This window comes from Ornithodoros turicata, unplaced genomic scaffold (assembly GCF_037126465.1).
Source record: "Ornithodoros turicata isolate Travis unplaced genomic scaffold, ASM3712646v1 Chromosome118, whole genome shotgun sequence".
Classification (NCBI taxonomy): Eukaryota; Metazoa; Arthropoda; class Arachnida; order Ixodida; family Argasidae; genus Ornithodoros; species Ornithodoros turicata.
This window is the reverse complement of record NW_026999300.1, coordinates 17971-45630: the sequence shown is the minus strand read 5'-3', so window position 1 is coordinate 45630 and position 27660 is coordinate 17971. Positions and strand designations below refer to the sequence as shown.

Below are 27660 nucleotides of genomic sequence, written 5' to 3'. Positions count from 1 at the left end.
GCGACCAAGCTCTTCTTGAGTCTCGAAATGGTGTACATCGTTTGCTTTATACTCTGAATGGTGCACTGCGTCTGAGAGACTGTTGTCATGTATCTGTTTAGTTGGGTGCATGTTACTAGCGCCCCCTATGCCGCTTGGTTGATGTTGGCGGTCGGGCCAGACTATCCCGTGTGTGACACACATTCAAGCTGACGTATGCCAGCAAGTCCGTCGCTCGTCGTTGCACGTCTGTGTGCACATGTTTTGTTGTACTTGTAGTTCGTACGCAACACGTATAATAAACACTTCAAGATGCCCCTTCATGCTGTGACGGTTGCCGCTTTGGACTATGACATGGTGTCATGAGTGGGATCGACCGGTTGACAACGAGGATTGACTGTCAAGTAGGGTTGACAAGATGGCTACGTTCCTGAAGCAGGTACGCCCCTTTGAAACTACGTCGAACCCTGCTGAAGCATGGTCGGAGTGGCGCCGCCAGTACGAGACGTATGAACGTGCACTAAAATACCACAAGGAAGATGACGAAACACGGCTATCTCTTCTGCTTCATGTGGGAGGAAAAGAACTTAACAGTGTTTATCGCACGTTGGAGTTCCCAAAGGAGGAGACAACAGAGGCCGGTGGCAAAGCTCAAGAAAAGGCGAGGACGATGAAGAGCGTTTGGGACGCATTAGTCAAGTACTTCAGGGCGTACAGGAATCTCACGCATGCGTCGTTCGTGTTTAATAACTTGTGTCAGAAGCCTGGACAGCCATTTGATCAATTCCTTCAGGAAGTCAAGCTGCAAGCAGAGCTTTGCGAGTTTGGGCCGGCGTACGAGCGCAATGTCAAGGACCGTCTTATTCTTGGCATAAAGGATAACGCCCTTCGAGAGCGTTTGCTACGCGATGCCGCCATTACACTACAAAGTGTCGTTCTTCAGTGCAAGAGCGCGGAACTTTCAAAGAGTCACTCTCAAGCAGTCACCGTCCAGGAGGGTCACGTTGATGAACTGTATATGACAGGTCAAAAGAAAGGAGCCTACAAACACGGGCGTGGAAGAGGCCTAGGCAGAGGACTAACTACGAAACCCCAGCAGGGCAACACAGAACCGTGTGGAAGGTGTGGCAGGACTCATCCCCCTCGCAACTGTCCAGCGTATGGGCAGCATTGTGGAAAGTGTGGAAAATTGAACCACTTCGTGCAAGTCTGCAGAGCAGGACAACGTAACCCTAATCAAGTGAGGGCCTGTGTTCCAAACTGTCCCAACCGTGGTCATAACAAGCATGACTCTCAACTGCACGTTCTCACGGGTGATCATATGCAAGGGACATTGGGCGACTTCGTGTCCCTTGATGTCCTCACTGTTAACAGCCTTGAAGGGTCTGCATTCTGGACAGAAGACGTCAGAGTAGAAGGCCACCTTCTCAACTTCAAGCTTGACACAGGGTCCGAGGTGAATGTGATTTCAAAAGAGATTGTCCGAGCTTGGAATCCTAGACCTCTTGTCAGAAGGTCTCAACGCCGTGTCACAACGTATTCTGGGGAGCAGCTTCCTGTGGTCGGAGAGACAGTCTTGAGCTGCACTGCTAATGGACTTACGTGCCCTGTGACGTTTCTGGTCGTCGACTTGTCGTCGTCGCCCATACTGGGTCTTCAAGCATGTCAGATGTTCAACCTTCTCAAGAGAGTTTGCGAGGTTAAAGGTGAAGTGGCTCGACATGAGAGTATCAGGGAGACACCAGAGCAAGTTGTTGCAGAATATGAAGATGTTTTTCAAGGTGTTGGACGACTGCCAGGAACTCATAAGATCATACTAAAGGAAGATGTGAAGCCGTCTATTTCACCGCCCAGGAAAGTGCCTTTGGCCTTAGAGGAGAAGCTCAAGTTGGAGCTTGAGAGAATGGAACGAGACGGTGTCATTGCAAGAGTGACAGAGCCTACTGACTGGTGCAGTCCGCTTATAATTGTGCCGAAACCTAATGGAGACATTCGTGTATATTTGGATCCTCGGAAGTTAAACGAGGCAATCAAGAGACCTCATTACCAGATCCCAACACAGGAAAGGCAGTTTGCAAGACTTCACGGGTCTACAGTATTTACGGTCATGGATGCATCACACGCCTTTCACCACCTGCAGCTGGATGAAGGAAGTTCTCGGTTATGTACGTTTGCTACGCCCTACGGTCGTTATCGCTTCTTGGTGATGCCCTATGGGTTGAACTGTGCCCCAGAAGCGTTTCAGCAGTCTGTGGACCAACTGTTTGCTGAGCTTCCAGACGTTCACCCATATTTTGATGACATTCTGCTGGCGTCTCGAGACATGGGGGAGCATTGCCAACAGCTTCGAAAGGTTCTTGAAGTGGCAAGGAAATCAAACCTGAAGCTTAATAAGGAAAAGCTACAGCTAGCAGTGCAAAGAGTTAAGTACCTTGGCCACGTGCTGACATCGCAAGGCGTGGAGCCTGATCCACAGAAGGTGAAGGCCATTACGGACTATCCTGTGCCGACAAGTAAGCAGCAGCTGCAACGGTTCATCGGAATGGTGACGTACCTCACTAGATTTGTTCCAAAAATGTCAGAAAGTACTCGTGTGCTAAGGCAGCTGCTACGGAAAGACGTTGAGTGGGTCTGGGATGAAAATTGTCAACAATGTTTTGAACACCTCAAGCAACTTCTGGTGACTGCTCCTGTGTTGTCATACTTCGACGCGAACTGTCCGGTGACACTGTCAGTGGATGCTAGCTCTTATGGATTGGGCGCTGTATTTCTTCAAAATGACCACCCTGTAGCCTATGCGTCAGTGTCGCTGACGGAGACACAACAACGATATTCACTGATAGAAAAAGAACTTTTGGCAGTCGTGTTTGCGGCGGAGCATTTTCACTATTTCACCTATGGTAGGGTTGTTGAAGTACAGACAGACCATAAGCCCCTAGTCGGACTCTCGCAAAAGCCTTTCGACTCCATATCACCGAGATTGCAACGACTGTTACTGAGACTGCAACATTATCAAGCGCAGCTTGTTTATGTTCCTGTAAAGGATCTTGCTGTTGCTGATGCGTTGTCGCGGGCACCACTGCAGGAAGTGACTAGGGAGGCGAGTTGTGAGGTACCAGCCTCATTGTGTCTTCTTGTGCAAGCATCGTCACTTACTTTGGACGCCATCAGAGATGCAACAGCGAAAGATGAGACGTTGCAGCAAGTTGTTAGATATTGCCAGCAGGGCTGGCCACTGTGTCGTAAGCAGGTTGAGCTTGGAGCAAAACTGTACTGGGATTGCAGAGATGAGTTGCACGTGAAGGAAGGCTTACTTTGCCGAGGAAGACGTTTGGTGATTCCCAAGAGTTGCAGGGAACATACCCTAAACAGACTTCATGAAGGTCATCGAGGTATGGTAGCATCCAAGATACGGGCACGAGAAGCCCTATACTGGCCAGGAATGTCAAGAGACATTGAGAGCAAGGTACAACAGTGTACGACATGCCAAGTAAACTACAGGAGCAACCCTCAAGAGACACTGCTTAGTGTACCCTTACCGTCACTGGCGTGGCAGAAGCTTGCCCTTGACTTTTTCTATCACCAAGGATTAACTTATCTACTCGTCATTGACTATTATTCCAAGTATGTTGAGTTGCAGGAAATGCCAAATGTGACCGCCAAGTGTGTCATAAACTTTTTGAAGTCCGTGTATGCACGCCACGGGATTCCGTCTGAGGTGATTTCCGACAATGGACCTCCCTTTAATTCTGCACTGTTCGCTTCCTTCAACAAGGAGTGGGGCATTTGTCACATAACCTCTACCCCTCACTTTCCAAGATCCAATGGACTGGTGGAGAGAAGTGTGCAGACCATTAAGTCCACCTTGACGAAAACGTTGGATGATGAACAAGATGTTCATATTGCTCTACTTAATTATCGTGCGACACCGACAGAACACTTGCCGTCTCCTGTCGAGATGTTGATGGGACGAAGAGTTAGAACATTGCTGCCAGCACTTCCGACCCTGTACAAGCCAAATTACCCCTGCGAAGACCATCAGAAAGGCCTAGAGACAGAAGCAGCAGCACCGGTATGATAGAAGAAGTGCCCAGTTGTCTCAAATGGATGCAGGACAACCTGTGTGGGTAAGGCGAGGTACCAAGTGGATGGCTGCAGTCGTTCTACAGGTTGAACCCCAACCAAGAAGCTATCTGGTGAAGTTGTCAAGTGGTGGTGTCCGTAGAAGAAATAGATATCATCTGAGGCCACGTAAGGTGGACTGTGGCGCTGAGGAAGAAAGGAGCGCAGAGCAGTATTATTCTTCACTTTCGCAAGAGACTATAGTTCCACAGCAGGACAACCTGTTGGAGCAGGCCGAACCGCCGTCGTCTACACAGGATGCTGAGCCAACAGAAACAGCAGGGCTGCCGGTATTATCTCCACAGGGTGCGTCGTCTCAAAAGGAAACTGTAACTGTGCATCTGGAACCTGAAGTTCGCGTAACAAGGTCTGGAAGAGTTGTGCGACGTCCTGGATATCTTCAGGGTTATGACTGTGGCTAGAAACTTGCAGTTTTTGTGTTTGAGAGTTTACTGAGAACTGGGTATAGTACGTTTTGAAGTTATTAATATTGTTGGAGTTGTTTCTTAACTTTAGCGTTAACTTTTGTTGGACTGATGTTATGTAGTATCTTAAAGCTAGAGAAAGCTTGAGGGGTTTGTTAGCAAAGAAAAAAAAAAGCATGTCATGTATCTGTTTAGTTGGGTGCATGTTACTAGCGCCCCCTATGCCGCTTGGTTGATGTTGGCGGTCGGGCCAGACTATCCCGTGTGTGACACACATTCAAGCTGACGTATGCCAGCAAGTCCGTCGCTCGTCGTTGCACGTCTGTGTGCACATGTTTTGTTGTACTTGTAGTTCGTAGGCAATACGTATAATAAACACTTCAAGATGCCCCTTCATGCTGTGACGGTTGCCGCTTTGGACTATGACAACTGTCTTTTCATTGAACAGAGAATCTCAGTACACTTCGTGCAATAAATGTTTTTTTCTCATCACGTCTTTCTTAACTCCTTTCGCTCTTTGGATCTGTTTGTGTGTCCCAGCCAAGAGAATGCTGTACATTTTGGCTCGGATGGCTACGACACCAGCTCCGGTGGCGCAGCGGTAACGCGTGCGCTTGGAGACTGGGAGGTCAGCGGTTCGAATCCGCGCGCCGGCTGTGCCGTCTGGGGTTTTTCCTGGGTTTCCCTCAGATGTGTATTAGGCGTATGCCGGCACAGTTCCCCTGAAGTCGGCCCATGGACGCAGCTATCCTCCCCCCGAGCGGATTCCACTCGGTCTTACACTTCACCCTTTCCTCTCCTCCTCTCCACCACCTTTCCCTTCCCGAGAAACATGCCGCCTAATCAGGCAGGCAGACCTCTCGGGTTCCTCCCAACGACACTCCTCCTCCTCCCCTCCTCCATGGCTACGACTTCCTGAATAACTCCACCTCCCATCTCGTCTTTGAAATACCCCATCTGAGTTGTGTGCTCGTCGTTGAAAAGTGGGTGGTCCGCTGGACAGGAGGAAATATCTAAGTCGTCCTCAATTTTCTCCAGCTGTTCTTCCAGGCTTTCACACGTGAGAGAAAAAATTATGTTGTCCGTATCGCTATAGAACAATTGCACTGAACACGTCAAGCGCGAAAAGAGCGACTCATAGATGAAGCTGTACATTCGGACTTTGGATATCTCTATGATCGCAAATCCCACGCAAAGGGGTTCCGTGCATTTGAAACGATGCTCTTTCATCTCGTACAAGATGCACTTATCACTCAGAATGTGAAAATGCTGACTGTTGACTGCGCTAGCTTTTCTGAGCGCGCTTTCTTTGTCGTAGGCCATAGCGTACCTTTTCATGCATCTCACATTTTGTATCGACTTACCGAACGTACTGTTTGACATGGTTTTGTACAGAAATCGCTCGAATTTCGTGGTCGCAGCATTCCTCAACGAGACATTTCTCTGCACGAAGGTTCAGAAAAATTTGTTTTGGCGGAACGAGAGGATGCTGTGAACACATTTTATTTCCTTGCCCAACCTCACATACAGAGCGAGCAAGGCATAATGAACGACGTAATGTTCTTTGTCATAGCACGTCAGCAAGAGGTTCTTTGTTGGAGGGGCGTTCAGCGGCAATGCATCTTTCAGGTGTCGCTGGTATGGGGAGAGTTCGTTCTCGTCCACGCACGTGTGTTCGGGTGCTAGGGGAATATCCCTGGTGACAGCGTGCAGTTCTTCGGGATATGACAAGTTTACCACGTATACGTAGCCCACTTTCGAATCGTGGGGAATGTTGAGAAAATCGATCGCACTCCATCTCGAAGGATCGACGCACTCAAAACCACCTGTCGAGAGACGGAAAGTCATTGCGTACGGGTACCAAATGTTCACATTGAGGTACTGAAAAGTCTTTTCTTGCTGGGGATCATAATTGTCACGCCCCTCGTGATTAGCCCGATACAATCTATGGAAGCTGTTACAAATGCCTCCTCAGATTCCCGTCTCGATCGTTTTGAACATCCCGCGATTGCTCCTGAGCTCGAGTTTGACATTGGTGAGCTTCAGAGTGCTGCTCCACGCATAACTGGCGAGGGACATGGCGCGTAAGATATCCATCCCATCCGTCTCTAGTGCAATCTCCCTGAAATACAGTACAATGTCACAGAGCTGACAGGCGTCAAGCGTGATGTAGAGACGCGTGTAACCGCTAAGGTTCTTACATTCGAACAATTCGAAAATCTCGAGGGCGTACTGATAGTCCTCGTCCTTGATCTCTTGGTCGTTCGGGTCACTTTTGAAAGCTTTCTTTGGTGGTAGCGTGGGCAAATTGTACGCTTCGAAACTGTCGACGAAGGTGTACGGGTAAATCCCCTTCCTGAGGAGGCGCCGGAAATATTCACCATGCATTTGACGGGTACAATGAAACACGCTCTCGCCACTGGCGTCACTGGCGTTTCCATCAGTATGTCCAACCCATCTCCTCTGGACAAGGTCCACCTGAAACAATAGAGCTCCGCCATGACGTCTTCACCCAGACATGCAGCTGCATGGTTCAAGGACGCGCCCGCTCAAGACAGGGGACCTGTCATTTATTGAATCACCATCCCAAGATCATTTCCTTTATTCTACTATAATGATTGCATAGGAAACAGAAAAACTACTGCAGAAAAGCACCACGCATGAAAGCTGACCTTAGGAATTAAGCATTTTAATCCCAAAGTCTTACTAAATGAGACTTACAAAAGAACAAAGTATCATAACAAGTAACACCATCAATGGCTGAATACGAAGAGTACAGTGAGACTTGTCTGTTTCATTCGAGAGCTAGGCAGATAACTGAATAACGCTGACGCTTTGTTCCTCCTGAATAGAGCCACGAACCTGTCCCCCGTGTAGCTACCCTCTGAACTAAATGAATAGCAAAATTATTAAGAATCGTTCTAGCAGTACTTCCTTTCAGGACAGCATTATCGTCAAGACAAGAATGTTTCTCGACAAAAAGGAAAAACTACATGCGGAAGGAAAGCATGCCAGAACAGGTCTGGGCATGTCAGGATATTGCTCAACGAGCACTGTCACGCCAGTAAAAATCGCACGTTTGTCAGACAACAAGGGAAAAAAGCACAGAGAAAGCACTTGAACAAAGTGGAAAACCAGCATCAAACGATTTTAAACACACAGACACCCACTCCTCTTATTCAAAAACAATGCTCATCATAAATCCGTCCACGACAATGCACATCAATCGACCAACCTCCCATTTCTCTATTGGTACACTTTTTTTCCAATAACGGTCAATGCATTGCTACAGACGCCTGAAACATAGAGCCACTGCATGATGTCATCACATGCTGTCTGAAGAAGGCAGCGGCAAAGACAAACCTTCCTATTATTTATTGAATGACAAGTTTATTTCCTTTGTCCGACTCTTAATAATATTCACTCTTTCATTAAAATTTGGACAAGTTGGACACCAGGCATGGGTTGGGCATAATCGTTTGGTTTGTTCCTCAACGAATGCAAGAGTGCCAGCACGCTATACCTGAAATACTCGTTTTCGTGATTTGATGGGAGTTTGGCGTTTGTGAGAGTCTTTGTTTCCGTTTTTGAACATCTCTGGAAGCTCGACCGTGCACCCAATCCCCTTCGGTTTTAAGGGCGTTAGTTTTAAGTCGACACATCCCAGGTAGCACAAAAGGTTGAAGCAATGTTGCCTGAATGTGTCCTACGTGAGAGCAACATTTCCAACAAAAACTGACGTCATTTCAACGTTCTCCTGGAAACGTCACATGTTCAACAAACACGAGACATTTATTTATTTATTTATTTATACCCTCAAGGCATAGCATTACAGAGGGGAGTGGTTACACATGGTTTACAATGATCTTATGAAAGTAATTAGGATTGACACAAAAGGCTGATGATAGAAGGCTGTTCCAATCATTACTGGTACGTGGTACAAAATAACTCAGAAAAGAATTAGTACAACAATGCAGGACTCCTACCTTGAATTGATGGTCAATGTGATATGAGATATATGGTGGTGAGGAAAGCAACTGTTCTTTTAAGGTAGGGTTATGAAAATAAATGGCGTGAAAAAGAGATAACCTTGCAATTTTTCTACGTGCTGATAATCGTTCTAATGACAGTGAGGTCTTCATCGAGAATACGCTAGCTGTGCGGTTGTAGTTTGATAAAATGAAACGAGCTGCACGATTTTGGGTCGCTTCTAATTCCTCTATTAATGTGGAGTGATCAGGATCCCAGACGGATGATGCGTATTCTAATTTCGGTCGGTCGAGGGTTTTATATAGTGTTAATTTGAGGTGAACCGGGCACATTCCAAAATTTCTCCGAATGTATCCAAGCGTGCGGTTTGCGTTATTTGTGACATATTTAATGTGGGATTTCCATGAGAGATCGGTTGTTAATACTATACCTAGGTACTTGTACGCTGTGACTGATTCTAGCTGAAAGTTGTTAATGTGGTAGGAACGCGTGGAGATAATGCGTTGACGAGAAATAGACATGTATTTACACTTGTTAAGGTTAAGTTCCATCCCTAGTGCATACACCAAGCAAACATTTGCGATAGATCAGACTGCAAAATAGCTGTATCAGCGCTGTTATTAATCTCTCGATATATCACACAATCATCAGCGAAGAGACGGACAGGTGAAGACAGGGAGATTGGGAGGTCATTAACATATATTAAAAATAAAAGTGGACCAAGGACCGAACCTTGCGTAACACCGGAAGTGACCGGAAGGCGACATTGCTGGTACGTTGCTTTAGAAACGTTACGTATTCAACATAACGAAACAACACCGCTACGTTGCATCAGAAACGTTGGCTAAATATTCCCTCACAACATTCTTGATACGTTTCACAAAGCTCACATTGCAACATTTAAAAATAGAGGAATTGGCCTATTATGTATTAATGAGAATGGTATTTCCAATTGATTTATTGGTATGCAACATGTTGCAGAGCCACCAATACAATAAATGAGACCCCAACGGGTAAAATGGCGACCAATGGTACATCATATTCTCAAATTAATTCATAATATCATTAAGAAGAATGCCGTATATGTCTGTCTTTCACCGTATATGTCTGTGTAACAAATTAACTACTTTGAGGAACTCGTTCAATTCTAATGAAATTCCAGAATACGCATGGTATCGCAAAGTATTGCATGTGAAAACTAAACGTAAATCTGAAATTAAAATTTATTCTCAGCTGAGCAGGCCGTTGGCCGATGTTGTCAAAGCATGTGTCAAAAGCTGGCCGCGGACGCTCGCCAAGTCCGAACTCCGAACCGAACAGCGCGCGTTGTAACACAACACGTTTTTGTGCCGCACCACATAGTGGCTCGTCAGCGTTGAAAATAGTTTGTGTTATTTCAAATGTTTGTGAACATATCCTCAAAGGTACATGTGCCGCGCTAACTGCGCATTACGCCTCTTACTTTAAGCTATAGTTTCTGCATTTCGTACAACATTCCTGTGCACGTAAGTGCAGCGTTCCACAGTCCTCAACGGTCAGTCTGCTACGAAATGTCGGAGTGTTCAGTTATGCGCTGTGTCTGAGGGGTCTGACAAGCAGTTTGCGTCATCCGGGCTTCGTTTTGAGGAGTTTATCCGAATCTAAGGTATGTAGTTGATGTATCAAGCGTTCCCGTTGTTTCTACGTCGTTTCTCATGATTTTACCACTGCTCGTAGTCAATACGACTGTGAGCAACGGTATGTAATGTGTTTTGACGCCCACTCACACTGACATGCTGCTGTGCGAACATCTTTTGAAATTCTGTTTCTTGAAGGTTATGCTTGTGCGACGCGGCGGGCATAGGTGCGTCCGCATCTGCCAGCAGGTTGTCAAAACAGAATCTCACTGAAGTTGGATGGCGTTAACTTTCACACAAGAAACGGAAGCTGGGTGGGCTATCGCGAATCACCTACGAAGCACAAGAGCATGACAGAACTCAGTGCTTCAAGTCTTCAAGTTCTTTTTTTTTTTCGTCAGGACTGTTCACACATTGGGGACACGTCCCTATAAATTTACTCATCGTTGATCGACGTGTGTTTGTTGGTGATGGACAGTATGCTTTCAGAACATATAAGTGGTGAATCAGGTTTCTACTCTTGTTGTCTCTGTCTTGCTAGCGATCTTCAACTGCTTGGTGAATATTCCCACATATAAAATTTTAAACATTAAAAATCATCTGAAACAGCTTTCACTGTTATATCTGCCACTTGTAGTATTTTCACATCTACTGTATTGTATATGTGTAAGAATAAATGTTCACACAGAAACGACATCAAGTGTAATTTCTTCTTACAACTAAAACATGCTTTCTGCCCCATTTCGTTCGCATTGACATTTCATTGATTTCTTTTCGAAACCCACTAAATTCCTGTTTCTTTCAATAAGCATTTGTCTAAGATCGTCGATTGAGAATGGGGAATTTTGATTACTTTCAATGAGAATGGTGAATGCAACATCCACTTTAACCGAATCAGAGATTTCTGGGCTATTTTGAATTGGACTATTTCCAGCAGTAAGGCAGCTTTAAACTTACTGCTGGAAATAGTTCAATTCAAAGTAGCCCAGGAATCACATTCGGTTACAGTGGATGTCGCATTCACAATTCTCACTGAAAGTAATCAAAATTTCCCATTCCCAATCGACGATCTTGGACAAATACCATATTGAGGAAACTGTATAAATTTATACATTGTTGTAATGTTGCACGCGTACATTACTGAAACGTTGCAAAATTTACGTTGAGAGGACGTAACAGATGCATACGTTGATGATACGTTTACAATGGATGTTGCGGTAATGTTGCAAATAAACGTTGCAGATAACGTTGAAGTTGCGGACATTAGCAACATCTGAGCAATGTTACAAGCTGACATTTAGACAACGTTGCTGCAACTTTTTGTGCTACCTGGGATTGGACGTCGTTCGAGGTGAAACCATCCTTCGCTGGCATAGTTTTCTACGCGTTGCGAGGATGCTGCGACAGCAGCATTTATTGCGCCTTGACTTGTCGGCGATTATGAACCACTCTCATCTGAAAGCTTACGTTAAGGAGATGAAAAGTCGACTCCGTCCTAAACCATAAGCGCCTTCGAGCACAGATAAAGTTTGAAAGGCATGGGATATGCTTCCAGGACGCGCGTGATTACTGGAGCTATGCTCGGTAAGCCGCAGATCGTCGACATTGTCGCCGTGCGGGCAACAGAGAAGCGTGTACCTAGTAGCTGTTCCGTCAAATGCCTCATCTGTGACAAAAAAAGGAAGGAATCGTCTCTCCGTGACGGAGGGATGATTCTCTACGACGTGTTCTTGTAATTCAATGATTCTACGTTGCAAAATTCTGGGCTTGCATCTGATGATTCATCTCTAACCCTACCAGAGAGAGGAATGAAATCTGCATACGACTGATCTCCTTTCCACATGAGCAATTCGTCTGTATTGACGTGCCCATCTAGGGGTTCGTCGTCGTCGTCCGTTTCAGGTATTACGAGAGGCCGGCTATTGACTCTGTCGCCGTCCTCATCTGAAAGGACGACTGGGCTATTACCGAGATTCTCTATTCTAGCTTCGTGCTCTCTTTCTACGGCCATGAGCATGGCATCGATGGGGTCGTACTGACATACGAGACACCGTGGCACTGCAGTCAAACAAAATCAGTACGAGATTTTCCCTCATGAAGCAATGCTCACTTTTCCTTTCAGTTGAGGAACGCTTGAGATTGATGATGAGAGAGGGTGGGATGAGTCCCTGTGTGTATTCAGTGTTATGTGGTGACAGCGGCTATTGGTTCCTGAAAAACAATGTCATACATAGAATACACTCTCACAGCAGAGACGGTCAACTTACATTTTGTTCCACGAAACGGCTCGCGTCGTGGATGGATGCCCTTCGTGGGCTTTCGATCAATCGACGTAGAACCAGCGCACCTTTCATAGTCGCTACACTGCTCTCCTCCTCCTCGCATTGCGACGGTGTGGTCCGTACTTTGACCACCTCGCCTTTCGTCTTTCGCGCCTTTTTTCTTTGCGATGTCGTTCAAACACGTTGAATGACATCGTGGAGAGTGAGAGGAAAAGCCTTACTATAAATGTCGAAGCGAACGCTTGATTGTGATTCTCGTGCCATCATGCTCAGCTTGGTAGATCCTCGTAAGTAATACCCATGTCGTCATCATCGTCGAAATGTTTGAAGAGTTTCGTTTCCAGTTTACAACATTTTTGCTGCGCGTGAAGTCGGTTTTTTCCCGCCTCACATATTTCGGGAGATTGGCAGCGCCCGCTTCTTCTGCACCAACTGCGGTGGATTGTGGTCCAAAGGTACGCCTCCTCGTTATTTTTAATACGTTCTATAATCGGACACATTTTTTAGAGCAAAAGCGTTCGACGGACTGATTGATACGCCCGTTTCTCGGCTGTCGGACGGTACCGTTCGACGTACGATGTGAAGGACTTCGACTATTGAAGGAAGATGCAGAAGATGGACCATCAGTGTCACCCTGTGACTGAGGAAGATTGTATGTGTGTGTTTGAGATAAAAACACGTGTTTCTCACACTTCTTTTGTGCAGATTACGAATGGCTACTGACGGGAGAGCTACCCCTGGTCCTAACCTTCAAGCCTCCTCCGAAGACCTTCTTTTTGCGGATCGGCGATCAACTGACCACCTGTCGTTGCGGTGGACTCTGGTCGAGAAACCCCAGCGAATGGTTAGACTCGAGCCTTCGTCCGTATTTGGGCTGTCTTCCCGGCTACGAAACCAAAGCTGGAGCCTAATTCATGTGTAACCTCTCACGATAAATAAAAAAGTTGTGTATGTATGTATGTCATTCCGTCTCAGTCATGATGCCCGAGCAACGGTTGTATCGGCACTTGCTGCGGTTACGCGATTATATTCATGGTGATGGCTGCCAGGGTGACTTTCGCCCGATTCTGAAGACGATACCCTTATGTCTGTTCACCGCAAGTGGGAAGATTGCAAAAAAAATGAAGCCCTTTGTAGATTACAAGCTCGAGCTGTTGGAAAAGTATAGACGAGGAGATACAGTCGACCCATGTCTATTCAACCGACCTATGGTTTCAACCGACCTATCGTCCGTCGCTACTGGCTTCTCCCCACAACACTCGACGCCACGGTGACCGGTGACAGGCGACGAGCGTCGAGTCAGCACGTTGGATAATCGCCTCGCAAGTGTCTTGTGTACGTCGTGAAAAAAATAAATAGACTATTTTACGAAACGAGTTCGCTTACGAGGAGACATTTTATTGTTTCGTCATTCTCTTCGAGGTTACAGGAAAACATGGACACAATTTTTCAAGCTGTAACGTTTCGACATGCGCGTAGCTACGTAGATGTGATGTGACCGCCCAGGTTAAAGTATTTTCCTCTCTTCGTCGCTTCGTAACGTTGTTTCGGGTCGCGATCCGAGACGTCGTAATCGTTCTTTAAATGGTCGTCGTCCTCGACATAGACTCCAGCCGCGTGCAGTGTTTCTTGAGCCAGGGGCGTGGAATGAAGCATGACGTCCAAAATACTTCTGTAGGCGTACAACTCGTTGGAACTGACGAGCTTGTTGTTTGCATAAACAGTGACCGTCTTAAACATGCTGCTCAACAGGTGGTTTATTGGGAAAATGACATATTCTTTCTCGTCCATTTCTCCCCCGTCGTCACGAACAATGCGCGCGGTCAAAGACATGAAACTGCCGTAGAGATCCAAGTGTGCCCTTTATAAATGTTGAATAGAAAATAGGAAGTATCTTCCACACCTTATTGAATGGAAGGGGTTTCGAATATCATCACATCACTCGTCAGGCATAGCGGCGACTGTTTCTTGTCTTTCGTTCACGTCATGATCGGTCGCAGCGCACAGCGGATGTGTGACCTTCACGGCGTACCAAAGATATCTGCAGGTGCGTCGTGCGTCGGCGCCTTTTGTTGTCTTTTGCGACGTTTCTTTCCATTGTTGTTTCCACAGCCCTCCATGGAATCCAGTTCGTCTCTCCCCATTGCTATGGGCGTCTTTTTTACTGCGTGCGATATTCCTTCGCCGTCGGCCAAATTCCGTGCCAAGCGCTTTAACGTTCTCTTGGCAATCGGTTTTATTTGTTGCCAGATGGGAACGATAAAGTTGGGTATGTTGCTCAGCACACCGGCCCCTCATTGGAGAAGGGGTCCCGTGTACATATTTGAAATACAACGTTAAATTGGTTCTGGGTTTGGACCGCAATGGTAAATATCTTCCAGTTTTGTCCGCGAGAACGATCGTCACTCGGGGAATTTCGAATTGAGACAGGTTAAAATACTGGATGTTATCTAACGTTTAGGTGACGACGTGCTTGTCTTTCTCGTAATAAAAGGGTAGTATTTTTCATATCGGTTTGTTCCCGCTTCCCGCGTACGTGGGTTCCACGATATCTGTGTAGAAGGTCATGTTGTAAAACGGGGGTTCCAGGGGTACCTCGACGGAGCTCGTGGCATCCTCCTCCGTGAACACGATTCGCGATTCGAAGCCCAAAAGCACGGCCAGGTATTCGAAAAGTCTTAAGGAGGTGGTGCCCACGGAAAGTCGTATTTTATATTTCTGTTCAGTTCCGTCGAAGCTGAAGCGCGCGCGTTCGCCTACGCGCTGGTTCATCGCATCCAGCAATGCTTGCTGCGTCGCATAATAGCCGGGAAGCAGATGTACTGGCAAAGATCGATGAATTTTCGACTTGATCGTGAAAGAAAATTGTCACGCTACGGGGAGAGAGACGCATAGCGTTTCTCCGTGTCCCTCGACAGGTGTGAGATGTAGCAGCCTGACAAAGGGTTCCGGTACGTGAAACCCCTTCGGCGCTTTCAGAGCGTAGACGTTATCCGCCAATTCTAGCGAGGCGTCCAGCTTGTGCGTCTGGAAATACTTGTTGAGTGTGTTACGCAGGGACGAGGTTTCAGAATTCAAAGTGACGTCGTCAGAGCGACGGGTGCTGCGTGCTCCAATAAGATGGAGGTGGCTTCGCGTTTGCTCAATTTGGGAGACTTGACCGCACAACCTGCTTCGCGCGATGCTAGCTAGGAGTCAAGCACCTGTGCGAGCTGAGGGTCCAGTTCCATGGCCTTCACGTCCACGGGTAAGACGAAGTCGTACTGCGATTTATTGTAGGCAAAAGAAATACGTCGGAAAGGGAAAAAAAAAGAAACACTGTGAAGGAGCCCACGAAGAGGGAATCACACACGTAACATGAAAAACGCTTAGGAGCAACTAAGATTTATTTGAACAAGAACTTTCGTGCAAGAGACTGCACTTCTTCAGGTTACACAACTAGGTGCGACACAAGTATATATAACCCAAGAGAACAGATACAATAAAATAGGTTTCCAGAACCAAGTAAATAGAAAACAACCAGACAATAATACAGTGCATCACGTGAGCAACCGTCACATAAGAATCAGGAAAGAGAAAGTGTACGGGTAAATGAGACATTCGGAGAATTGGGGTTTAAAAGATTCGGTGGCGAAAAAAGTGCCTCTCTGTCCAGCGAGCATGATTTGGTGAAAGCATTTTCAATTAGATTGCTGGGATAGTTACGCTTCCTGAAATCAGCAGACATTTCGTGAACGCGTCTGTGGAAATCGTTGGTATTGGAACATATGCGCTTGAGTCGTGTGAATTGCCCAAAAGGAATATTTCTTTTCTGGACATTGGGGTGATAACTATTAAAATGAAGATACTGACGTCTGTCGGTTTGTTTCTTATAAAGGTCGGTGACTAGTTTTCCAGACCGAATGGAGACGGTGACATCAAGAAAATTGATTGAAACATTGGAATGGTTGCAGGGGAATTGGATAGTGCTATGCAGGGAGTTGAAGTGTTCAAAGAAAGACAACAAGAAAGAGTTGTCGCCTGGCCACACAACAAAAATGTCGTCGATGTATCTCAGGAAAATGAGCGGCTGTACGGGGAAGGATTCTCCGAATGTCACATTTACCCGAACACTTTCTCTTCCCTGATTCTTATGTGACGGTTGCTCACGTGATGCATTGTATTATTGTCTGGTTGTTTTCTGTTTACTTGGTTCTGAAAACCTGTTTTATTATATCTGTTCTCTTGGGTTATATATACTTGTGTCGCACCTAGTTCTGTAACCTGAAGAAGTGCAGTCTCTTGCCCGAAAGTTCTTGTTCAAATAAATCTTAGTTGCTCCTAACCGTTTTTCATGTTACGTAGGCAAAAGAAACATTGAATTACAAAAGGGCTTTTCCCAAACCCCTCTCAAGATCCGAGGCGACACGAAAAGTTCTCCGGGCTTTGACCGTGTCCTCGAAGGAAACCTCGATTTTCGCATCTTGCCTTTCGTACCCCCATTTATTATACCCAATTATCGGATTATTATTTATTATACCCAATTATCGTACAATTGTTATTCATCGTACCCAAAATTGTTGCTGATGCTGAGATCCATCAGGCCGACTTTATAGCGATTCGAGAGCTGAAGCAGAGTAGTGAAAGCTACCGTGAAGGCGTTGAGTTTATTCGAGGAAAACTTATCCACGCTGGCGTTCGAGAGGAGGTGGACGTAGATGTCTGACGTCATTTCCCAATCTTCACCACGTTGCTGCTCAGAACCCAACTGTCGTGTTCTTTGTCGTAACCGAACCAGCGAACCAAGGAGAAGCTGTGACCGTTCACTTTCTTCTTTCTCAGCACTCTCGTTACTGGCCAAGGCTGATTGGCGTCTGCGGTTACGACGAGTACTTCCTCAGGTTAGAAAGATCTGCCGACTTCCTTACCCCGGTAATCTTCCAGGTGCACAACGGGAGGGGAGGTGTCTCTCAGGCGGGAGACTGTGAAAATCTGAGGCGACCAACTTCCTTCCGAGCTCTTATGAAAACCTCTTCAGTGTAGTAGGAACCTCACTTTATCCCCCACTCTGAGCTTCTTTTTCACTCAGGGTACGAAGGGCTTCCCATTTATCTTATTGAACAGCTCCGATTCGTTTTCGGGCGTGACTTCTGACGGGCTCATGCTCAACGTTCTGTGTTTGGTGTTGTTGTAGTCACACACGATCTTGGGAAGCGCGGAAACGAAGTGGAATTTTCCGGTCACTCTAAAATAGCAGAATATTCTGTCGCATAAAGTGTGTATCACCGGTTCTGCCTGCGATGAGTTGATTACGGGAGAGAAGGTGGAATACATGTGGACCTTCTTTCGTGACAGGTAATCCTTGACGATCTTGTTGTAGAATTCCCCTCCTCTGTCACAAAAAATGCGTCAAGGTACGTTACCTCCCCGAAAGTCTTATCATGGCCCTTTTCATTTCGGCGGGGCGCTTCGTCTTTGGCCGGACGGTGCGCAGAAAGCGAGAGAGGGAATCGATTTCCACGAGAATGTAGGCGGTAGCCACCAGTGAATCTCTTGTATCTTGAAAAGTCGGGTCGAGGTCCATTTGCCACACGTCATTGATCTTGAGCAGATGATGTGTCTCCTATTAAACTTTCTTCTGACCGGATGGTGTAGCGTGCAGGCGTCCAGCTTTCTGAGAATGGCGAGAGCCGTCTTTTTGCTTATGTGACGCGCTTTTCTATAGCGGTCCACTCCCCCCAAACCACCCGCTGGTTTCTCATATCCCTCCATAAGTCGTCCACACAATGGAGGCCTGCTGCTGCTTCTGCTGAGGCTCGCGAGATTTGGGTAGAGAAATCAGGCGCAATAGTTTCCAGACCTTGGGGAACCAGGAAGGTTTATTTTCCGTTCTACGTTGCAACAAATAATGGACGAGTTCGTAAACGGAGGAGTGCCTGATGGGCTTGCCCGACACGGAGACACAACCCTCGCGATCCCAGGAAAGAACCTTCTTTAATTCCGAGACGACCCTTTCTGCTTCCTCTTCGTCCACCTCTGGAGAGAGGAGCGAATAGTCAAAGTCATTTGTAGCGTCGGAGGCCTTGTTTTTAGTGTCGTAGGGGTCGGATCCGTACTGCTTGAGTATGTGATACAGTACTTGCAGCACGAGTTTCACTTTGACGTCGTCACTCTCCTTCGAGGAAAGAATGTTTCCGATGGAGGAGGTGGTCACTTCAATTCTCTTGCCCATTGGCGAAAAGGTTCAACACGGCGGAAAGTAGGAGAGGAACCACCGACGAAAGAACGCCCTGTCCTCGCTGCTGAGACAGATAGCGCTTCAAATGTTGCGGATTCTTGTGAATCTTTTTGTAGGCGAGCCGTCGTAAGAAGCGTTTGTGCTTCTTGAAACGCGCGAACGTGTCTGGAGCTAGAGCCACCTTTCCATTCAATACATTGAGGCAAATTTTGGAGAGGTGTTTCATGTTGGACGAGGAAGAACGTCTCAAGACCTAGCGACGGCACGGAGGGGGTAGAGTGGAGAGTACTTTGAGTAAGGTGAGGTGAGGGCGGAGATTCATTTCAGGGTGTAGATATATTCACGTTCACCCGGAAAGATATTGCTACGCAACCTGTGATCCTCGTGCATATAGTTGTGAAGATCCACGAGTAAATAAGCGTGGGGCGACGACATCGCTTGTTTATATGCGTCCAGAAAATACTCCAATCTTTTTCTGCCAAATAGCTGTTGCCCCAAATGTTCCATCTGGTGCACGCTGTGCACGGTGCGCCACAGGACGACGTAACTGGCATTTTAGGATATAGTTCTAAAATGGCTACTGTCGAAAAAGATGTTGTGAACGAGTAAGAAGATCGACGCGTTGGCGTGGTGAGAACCCCGAATGAAAAGATCGGTCACCTCCTTCAAGGAACCAACGTCGGTCGACGGTCAGCGTAGCGCGCGACGTGTCCTACTCTCGCGGTAGCTCCTTGGTAAATTTTACAGAGTCCCCAAATTCGTCCAGCATGCTTGGCGAAGCATATTTCTGCACGTAGAATATTTGTGACGGAGGCTTGTCCACAACGTCATTCAGTCTCCTCAGCACATTCGCAACGAAAGTAGATTTGCCGCACATGGAGGGGCAGCTTAAGATACAGCGAAAAGGATGACGGAAACAATAAGGTTCGGGGGGGGGGGGAAGACATGATGCGTGCGTACACGTTGCATGAAGAAAAAGAAGAGACTGAGACTCGAAGAGAAATGCATCGCTTTTATTTGCACGTCGTCGTCGTCCTCTAGATCGGAACTGCGTTCCCAATACAGATTATCCAGGCCAAAGTTGGACTTCTTTTTCATCAATCTGTCCCCCGCTAAGATGCGGTCGAGCGTCTTCATCTTGTCCTGACACATTTCTTGACATGCTTGCAGCCATTCCAGGCATTGGACTTGAAAGGCTTCCTCCACGATGCCGCGAATAAATTCACGAAGTTCTTCGTTTTTTGTCTTTCCTCGCCGACGAGAAACGCAGGAAAATAAACCACATATGGCGTTTTACACGTATCGGTAAGATTGATGACGCGAGCGCGGTGCGCGCTGCCCAGTGTTGTACCCGTTACCGAAATATGGTATCGCGATACCGATACTCGTTGAGTAAAAAGTATCGAAATACCGATAACGATACTTCTTTTTTTAAAGTAACGAATGCCGCTACCGTTACTAAAAAAAAGTAACGCGATACTTTGCCCGATACTTTTGTTTGAAACACGAAGATGATGCAACATAGAAATACTGTATCGCTTACGTAAACAGTTTTGCAGTAAAAAGACAGCAGACTTTTATCAATAGCTCGTTCTGGAACTCGACTTCTGCCATCCTTTCAGGCCGTGGTCTCTCCGGCAGTTGGCAGAGACCAGTATGACAATTACGTTAGTGTCAGGCCCACACACCCTGGAGTCCGATTACCAAGGAATCCTATCCGAAGTTAACAATACCACAGTATATGTGAGCGTGACTCAGTGCGACACGGCAGCTAAGCAGTGGAATCCAGAGCGTACTGGCAATGACTTGACCTCTGTTCGTTGACCTCAACTCTTTTGTTGTGGTTATTTTCTCCAGTTTCTAAGAAAAGCAGTGAACATGTGTTTGGTATAGTAATTCTATAATTCCGGTTACGGAGCACTTGGACATGTCCACAGGCTTCTTGTCGAGGGCTAGGCGAACCACTGACAATGAACAAGAGTGAGAAATGTCGTCGGTGAAGAAAGGGTGGGGCACTAAAAAGTATCGGTATCGGTAACGATACGGAGATCGCGTTACCATAAATTTGTAACGGAAATACTCTTCCGATACCAATTTTAAAAAGTATCGCGATACGCACTCCGATACCGAAAAAGTATCGATTACAGTAACGGCGTTACTTGTAACGGCGATATGTACAACACTGGCGCTGCCTTTATACAGATAAACGAGCGCAAAGAAACGAGAGCGAAAGCGAAACAAAGAAGCCACTCGTTACTGCCAGGAGCGCACGCGCGCGCAGCGGGAGGAGCAGAGAGCCGAAACCGTAACTACCCATGGTAGGACGGGCGGTGCAGAGGGCGCTAGGAGCGCGCGCGCGCGTATGCGTAGCTGCCGTGGCGCGGCATCCCAGTCAGTTGCTCGCTGGCTGTCGCGGAGAGCAGACGTGCGCTCAATTGCTCTGCGCTCATTGCTCCCCGCGCTTGCTCAGTTTCTGGCTGGCATGCCTAGACTTGTTGAGCAGTGCTGCCATTTTTATGTGCCGCTAGTACTTTGTTGTTCTCTGTCTTTCTCGCATAGAGCTACGTTGCTGGAGTTACGGTTTCTGGCCATCTGGTGTGATGCCATCTGGTGTGATGCCTTGGAACTAGGTGGCCACCTGCTTCTGCAACCGTCGTGTTCCCCCAGTCGCCCGGCGTCGCCCCGCACCGGCGTGATTTCTTCAAGATGGCGTCGTTGATTATCAAATAAATTGTTTCCCACTCTCTGCTTCCTTTCCATCTAGTTTTTTTTTCTACAACCCAAGTTTTACATAGAAAATCCACGACAAGTATTGCACTGAGTTAGATTTTGCCCAATTTAAAAATTTAAATTAAAGTAATTTCAAAATGATTTAAAGTAAAAAGTGCAATACTTGCCGTGGATTTTCTGTGTAAAACTTGGGTTGAATGATTACTACTCATACATGAGACCAAGTTCTGTCTATGTTTGATTTTACAACTAGCATTAGAGGGGTTATTGATTTTTTGCACAAATACCTCAGCTTAACAGGTGCAGAAAGGACGACCGGAACGCAATACCTACTTGCTACATGTTTATGGTTATGCGATATGGTATGCAGGTATGGGATATTCACAGGTCTTTCATTAGGTCGCCCTCTGCTATGCTTTTCGGTCCCTTTAGCTTTCCGTAGCAGGCTCTCGGCTACGCTGGACAGCAAACACACGGGTAGCCTCCTTCTACCAACCGCTTTACCTGGGCACAAAAACTCTCCTGCATCTTGTGTTTGCATGCCTTTCTTAAAGCCTCCCACAGCTTGGCAGAAGCAATCCCAGGTTTTAAAATTTTTGAATGCGAAGAGCAAAAGTGCAAAACGCCCTTTACAGACCTGGAGTTGTAGGACCAACAAACATAGGAAGTGCCCCGTTCAAGTCTCAAGTCAAGAAATTGCAACATGTCTTCCTGTGGAAGTTCGTATGTAAATCTGAGACCTTGTGCATTTTGGCGAAACAATTGAAGAAAAACTGTTCACAGGGAATTACGTATGACCCTTGATCTTTTCTATAGCATAGAAGAAAATCGTCTACATCTGACAATCACATCTATCTGAAAATGTAGAAAGTACAATTGCCGACGACAGCGTCACAAATTCTCGTATCGCATGCCGAAAGGTAAATGTCGCATAGTAAGGGTGAAACAGACGATCCTATAGGGAATTTTTTGCTTATGGCTATGTACCAACTACCCCAAATTTCTACCTTGATGATCAGTCTTCCCTGTGGTCAAAGTCATCCTAAACGACCCTTCGTCGCGAGTCATAAATAAGTAGCTACCAGGGGTACTAGACTTGTGGCATCTCGAAACGCGAAGAAAAGTTCAAGCGATAGGAAGGAAGGTAACCATTGGACGCTTTCTTTGGCCCATGTGAGCGTGCGTGACTGTCAATGAAACGCCAGGTCAAGGTTACCGAGACGCGCTGTTTTCGTGACGTCAAAAGTGACGGTTTTAATGCTCGGGAGGATGGTGTCTCTGAAGATTACGACAATGCAAACAGTTCTGCAGATATGGGGAAAGACAGCCGTTGCACCGCTTCTCTGGCCTACGTGAGGGCGTATGTTGTCAATTTAACCAAAGTCCAAGGAAAGAGAAAAGGCAGCTTCTGGCAGATCCTAGTTCAGTTCAGAAATCACTTCCGTGATGGCATCATGACGTTCGCGCCCTTTTTTCGAACGAGAAAACATTTAACCGAGAAAAACAAAGTTAGATGGGGTGCGTTCTAAAACCTACTGGAGTCAACTCGGTAGTAGCTCTCTACCCGAAGCGCCGTTCGAAAACCGGGTCGAGTAACTCGATGACGTCACTACCTGCGTGCCAAAACAAGGTGGAGTAACCAGAGGGTTAACTCGATTCAACTCTCCTCTGAAGGCCGGTCAGGGAAGGTTCGCTCGAGTAATGACGTCATGCTTTTGCCGTTTGCTCTTTTCCGCGAAAGTGCGGTATCGAAGCCAGGTGAACGTGAACCAGGTGAAAAGCCTCGACCTGTACGACGGGTTATCAATACAGAAGTAGACGCCGAAATGGCAGCACTCTTCCAATGCGGTTTGTGCGACATGATTTTTGAGGACCAAGCGAACGCCCAAAGACATGCGAGCCTGATACATTTCCCAGGACAAAGTGAGTCTCGCTGGTGCGCTTTTCTATTTTGTCTTACGTTGCTTTTCCATTATCCATTTAGCATATCTTAACTATCAGCTGCTTCGCAATGTTTATTTTTCACTGCCTTGTAGCCACGTGGTCCTTGTAAAGGCACAGCTCTATACGTTCAAAACTATATTAGGAGCAAGGGCTATTACTGACCAGCAGTAGTAATCATTCAACCCAAGATTTATACAGAAAATCCACGGCCAGTATTGCACTTTTTACTTAAAAATTACTTTAAATTTTTAAAACCATTTAAAATGTTTTAAGTAGTGTATAATCTGACTCAATGCAATACTCGTCGTGGATTTTTTATGTAAAACTCGGGTTGTAGAAAAAATAACTAAACAGAAAGGGAGCAGACAGAGACAAATAATTTATTTGAAAATCAACGACGCCATCTTGAAAAAATCACTCCGGTGCGGGCATCGTTGGGCACGACGGTTGCAGAGGAAGGTGGCAAGCAAGTAGCAAGACATCAGACCTGATGGCCCCACCATCATGTCGATATGCGTGTAAGAGACTAGAGAAGTACTAGCGGCACGTAAAAATGGCAACGCTGCTAAAGAAGTCTAAACACTGCTCATCGGGAGGAAAAAGGCTGAGCGCTGAGCTAGGCATGAGGGTGCTTAGGCATAACCGCAGTGTTTGGCCTCATGTCGGCTTACGTGGAACACAGAAAAAGTACTAGCTGCGGGTAAAAATGCAACAAGACACTGCTAATCAACTACAAACATGTGGCAGTGTATAACTGGTCATGTGGGGAAAAGGATTAAGACGTGCAATGAGCTAGGTAAAAGTGCCTAGACACTAGACACATCGGGGAAAAGGCCTAACCGCTACGGCAAATCACTCAGCTTTTCCCCGTGGCGACGGAGCGTCCTCTCTCGTCGACAGTCAGGGCTCAACTGACGCTGCGCGCCAACAACGGAGTGGCCGACCGCACGTCTTCTCCCCACGAGAGCCAGAGCTGGACTGATGTAAGCGCCACTCTACGGGAGCTACGAATGCGCGCGCGCTCCTACCGCCACCTGCCGCGGCCGCCAGTGAGAAGTAACACGACCGTACGCGCAAGAGGCTAACAGAGAAGTGAATTCCTGTGCCCTCTGCTTGCCTTGCTCATTGGTCGTGACGTCATCCCATTGTCCCAAGGCTACAGCGCTTTTTTTTCACACGGTCGATGCAACTCCTAGGGACAAGGTCCATCTGCAATGGGACCACTAGCAATTAAGCATTTTATCCCAATGACGTACTAAATGCAACTTACCAAAATATCCTAACATGAACACCATCAATAACTAATAACAAGGACTAGGTACACAACAAATCAGCCCACCACAACAGCAGTCACGGCGAGCGCAGAACAAGGTGTCCGTTCCATCCGAGAGTCAGTCACAGAACTGTATCCTAATAATTTTTTCTCCTCTGTAAAGTCATGCATCTGCACCCCGTAGCAGTTACTTTCTCAACTAATTTCATGACAAAATTATTAAAGGGACTCTGACCAGAAACTGTGGGAGCTCTTTCGTACCTGTAGTCGATAAAGCACCCAACAAGGACTCTCCATGCGAAAATTCACGCATTAAAACCCCACGGATTCTCTAAACTCGAATTTTAAACATTCGACTTCATCCGAGTGCAGCACGCCTAGCGTCAAACCGAGAAAACATACGTTTATATAGAATATCCACCCCGGCCCACCATCAAGATGACGTCAACACGGGGGCCACTCGCAACACCCACAATTGGCTCAAACGCGTCACGTGGTCACGCAATATCTGTCAATTTCCTTCATGAAATGGCATTTCTACGTTAATATGTTTTTGTTACAGAGCCTCAAAAAGAAAAATATACCCTGCATTTATCACCTGCAACAGTTTCTACGATTTTCTTTTCAATCTGTACACGGCGTTCGATACATGCTTCCGTATCCGGTCAGCTGTAATGGATGCCGTATGCCGAGCTTGCGAACTGCGAACTTGTGTGACTCCCGGTTCATCCTCTTTGTTCGGGTCATTGGGTTGGTGTTGGGGTTGGTCACCATATTCTGAACGTTTCACCTATCTTTGCGGTGTACTGTTCTTGATCTGCTGCGAAGCGACGAACCACAACTGCAGTCACTCGCCTCAGCGAAATTTTGTCTGCTGCATCTCAAAGGAGCATGGGGACCTGATGATACCTTCAACTAAAGAAACCAAATGTGCTCTCGTGTGGTCCTGACGGAAAAGTAGTATCAACAAGGTTAGCACATTTATTTTTCAGTTCCAAGTCTACGTACTGAAAACCATGCAGGTGCAGTCGATCATTCTCGTAGCTGTTGTGTAACGCGTATGCTTTCTTACATATCCCACAGAACCCTCCACTTTTTCAACCAAGTTATCTTTATGAGATCCTTTTGATGGCTTCTTACTAGGCTATGCCGCTCCGAAGCATTGAGATGACGAAGCGTCGTGGTAGCTGCACCTCTGCCTTCGAAAGATGAATCAGTCATTCCACACTGTGCTTACTGGCTTTGTATAGAGTCTGGCAAATCCGACACACTTGGACTGCCTTTTTCAAGAAAGTTTGAAATGTAAGTATGTGTATATTGGTTTCACATATCCACCACATATTGAGCGTGTGTATGATTGTACTTTATATGCTACAGCGTATCACCGTACATTATTATTCAACACGTAGTGTGGCAAACTCGACATCAGTCACACAAAGCCAACAATTGCCTTTTCTTCAATTGCTTATTTTTATCATATGTTTTTGTCTATATCTCAATTTACCAACCAACAAAGTATATTATTTCAGTATAATCGTCTGATATTTAACAAATCACAGTTTTACCATGGTTTTGGCACACTATAGCCCGAGTTGCTTATGCGTCATTAAATTGAATCATCGTCATCTTCAACTGCCATTATTCAGTTGAAGTGCCAGGTGGATATAATGATATGGCGAGATATATTTTTTTGCTGTCATCCTGGAATTGCTCATTTCAGAAGAATAGTCACCGTGAAGTTTGTTTTCGTTTTCAGAAACATTAAGAGGACTAAAACCAAACGCTTTTCTTTCAGAGCATCCCTTATGCACCTGCATTTCAATTCCAATCTGTATTACAAGAATGACAGACCACTCAACAGAGGTGAACATCTGAAAGTAAAAGAGCTGGAATGAAGATACGTTAATCTGTGTCAAAGGTTCTTAGTATGTGTGCGAGTCGAGGACATAGGTCTCAAGCTAATTCTTGTCTTCAGAAGAGGTGACAACTATGCTCCTTTTATCTATTAACCAGCTCCACTTTTTAGGGTTCCCTGTAAACTAATGGATCACATCATGTACTACCACGTTGTCAACCAAGTCGAGTCTGTCGATTTCTTTTTTTACATTCCAGCATGGCTTTAGAAAAGGGTATTCAGGCAAAACTAACGTAGTGGAATTCGTTCACAGCATTTCAAACTGTCTTGATTTCTGGGTCCACGTAGATGTAGTATTCTTTTTATTTTGTAAGGGCTTTTGACACTGTGCTCTATGCTCGCGTGTTGGCCAAAGTAGCCTAATTAAAATTTGATCCTGCTACCTGGATATGCAGTTTCTCAACTAACCGTAACCGTGGCGACAACTCGTGAGGAGAACCTATCATATCCCCACCATGCAGCATTTTTTATGTTACAATCGCTTCACATTTTAATCTAGTGAAAAGCAAGGCCTTTTGGTGATCGGTCTTGTATGATTACGTGCCCCTCCTTTATGTAACACCACACTGGGTTCTTCAACCTATGAGAGATAAATAAATATATTGCCAAGTATATTGTCTACAAGGCTCGTTATTCCATTTCACCACACTACCACAAGCAATTGTTAAGAGTAGTGGCCCAGGGTATGAAACTCGCCACTAATCATCATTCAAACAAAGTTCATAATGTAAAATCCTTTACTCAGAACACTGGCTTAACACAACAATTAAGAATAAAGAGAGTAAACGTTTCATTGCCTATCCAGGTGGCATCATCCCTCCAACAGAACAATCAAAAACAACAACAAAGGAGTCAAATCAGTGGTTCGCATTCCTTTCATCCAACGTATTTCATACGCTATTTGGAGGGCACTGTGCCCATCAGGCATTTTGACTGTGCATATCAAGTTGAGTGCCTAGAATGGGATGCAACCTACATTGGCGAGATAGACAAAAGATGTGGGACTAAAAGAGCCAGTTGCCAGGGCTACTAATGCTTAGCGTAACTAAACAGGACCGAATCAGTCTACCACTGCTGTCCTAAGGAACATATATTTTGATGGTGCAGTAACCTTTGCTCATGACTAGCGATGGGGCCCTAGAAAGTTCTTAGAATCCTGCTTTATCA

The 27660-nt window shown here is 46.1% G+C and overlaps 1 protein-coding gene across 1 annotated transcript; it reads left to right on the top strand.

Annotated features, from left to right (window-relative positions):
• Positions 1–397: 397 nt before the first annotated feature.
• LOC135371615 (uncharacterized protein K02A2.6-like) lies at positions 398–4057 on the top strand. Its single transcript, XM_064605604.1, has one exon. The coding sequence runs from the start codon at positions 398–400 to the stop codon at positions 4055–4057; it is 3660 nt and encodes a 1219-aa protein (XP_064461674.1).
• Positions 4058–27660: the final 23603 nt, after the last annotated feature.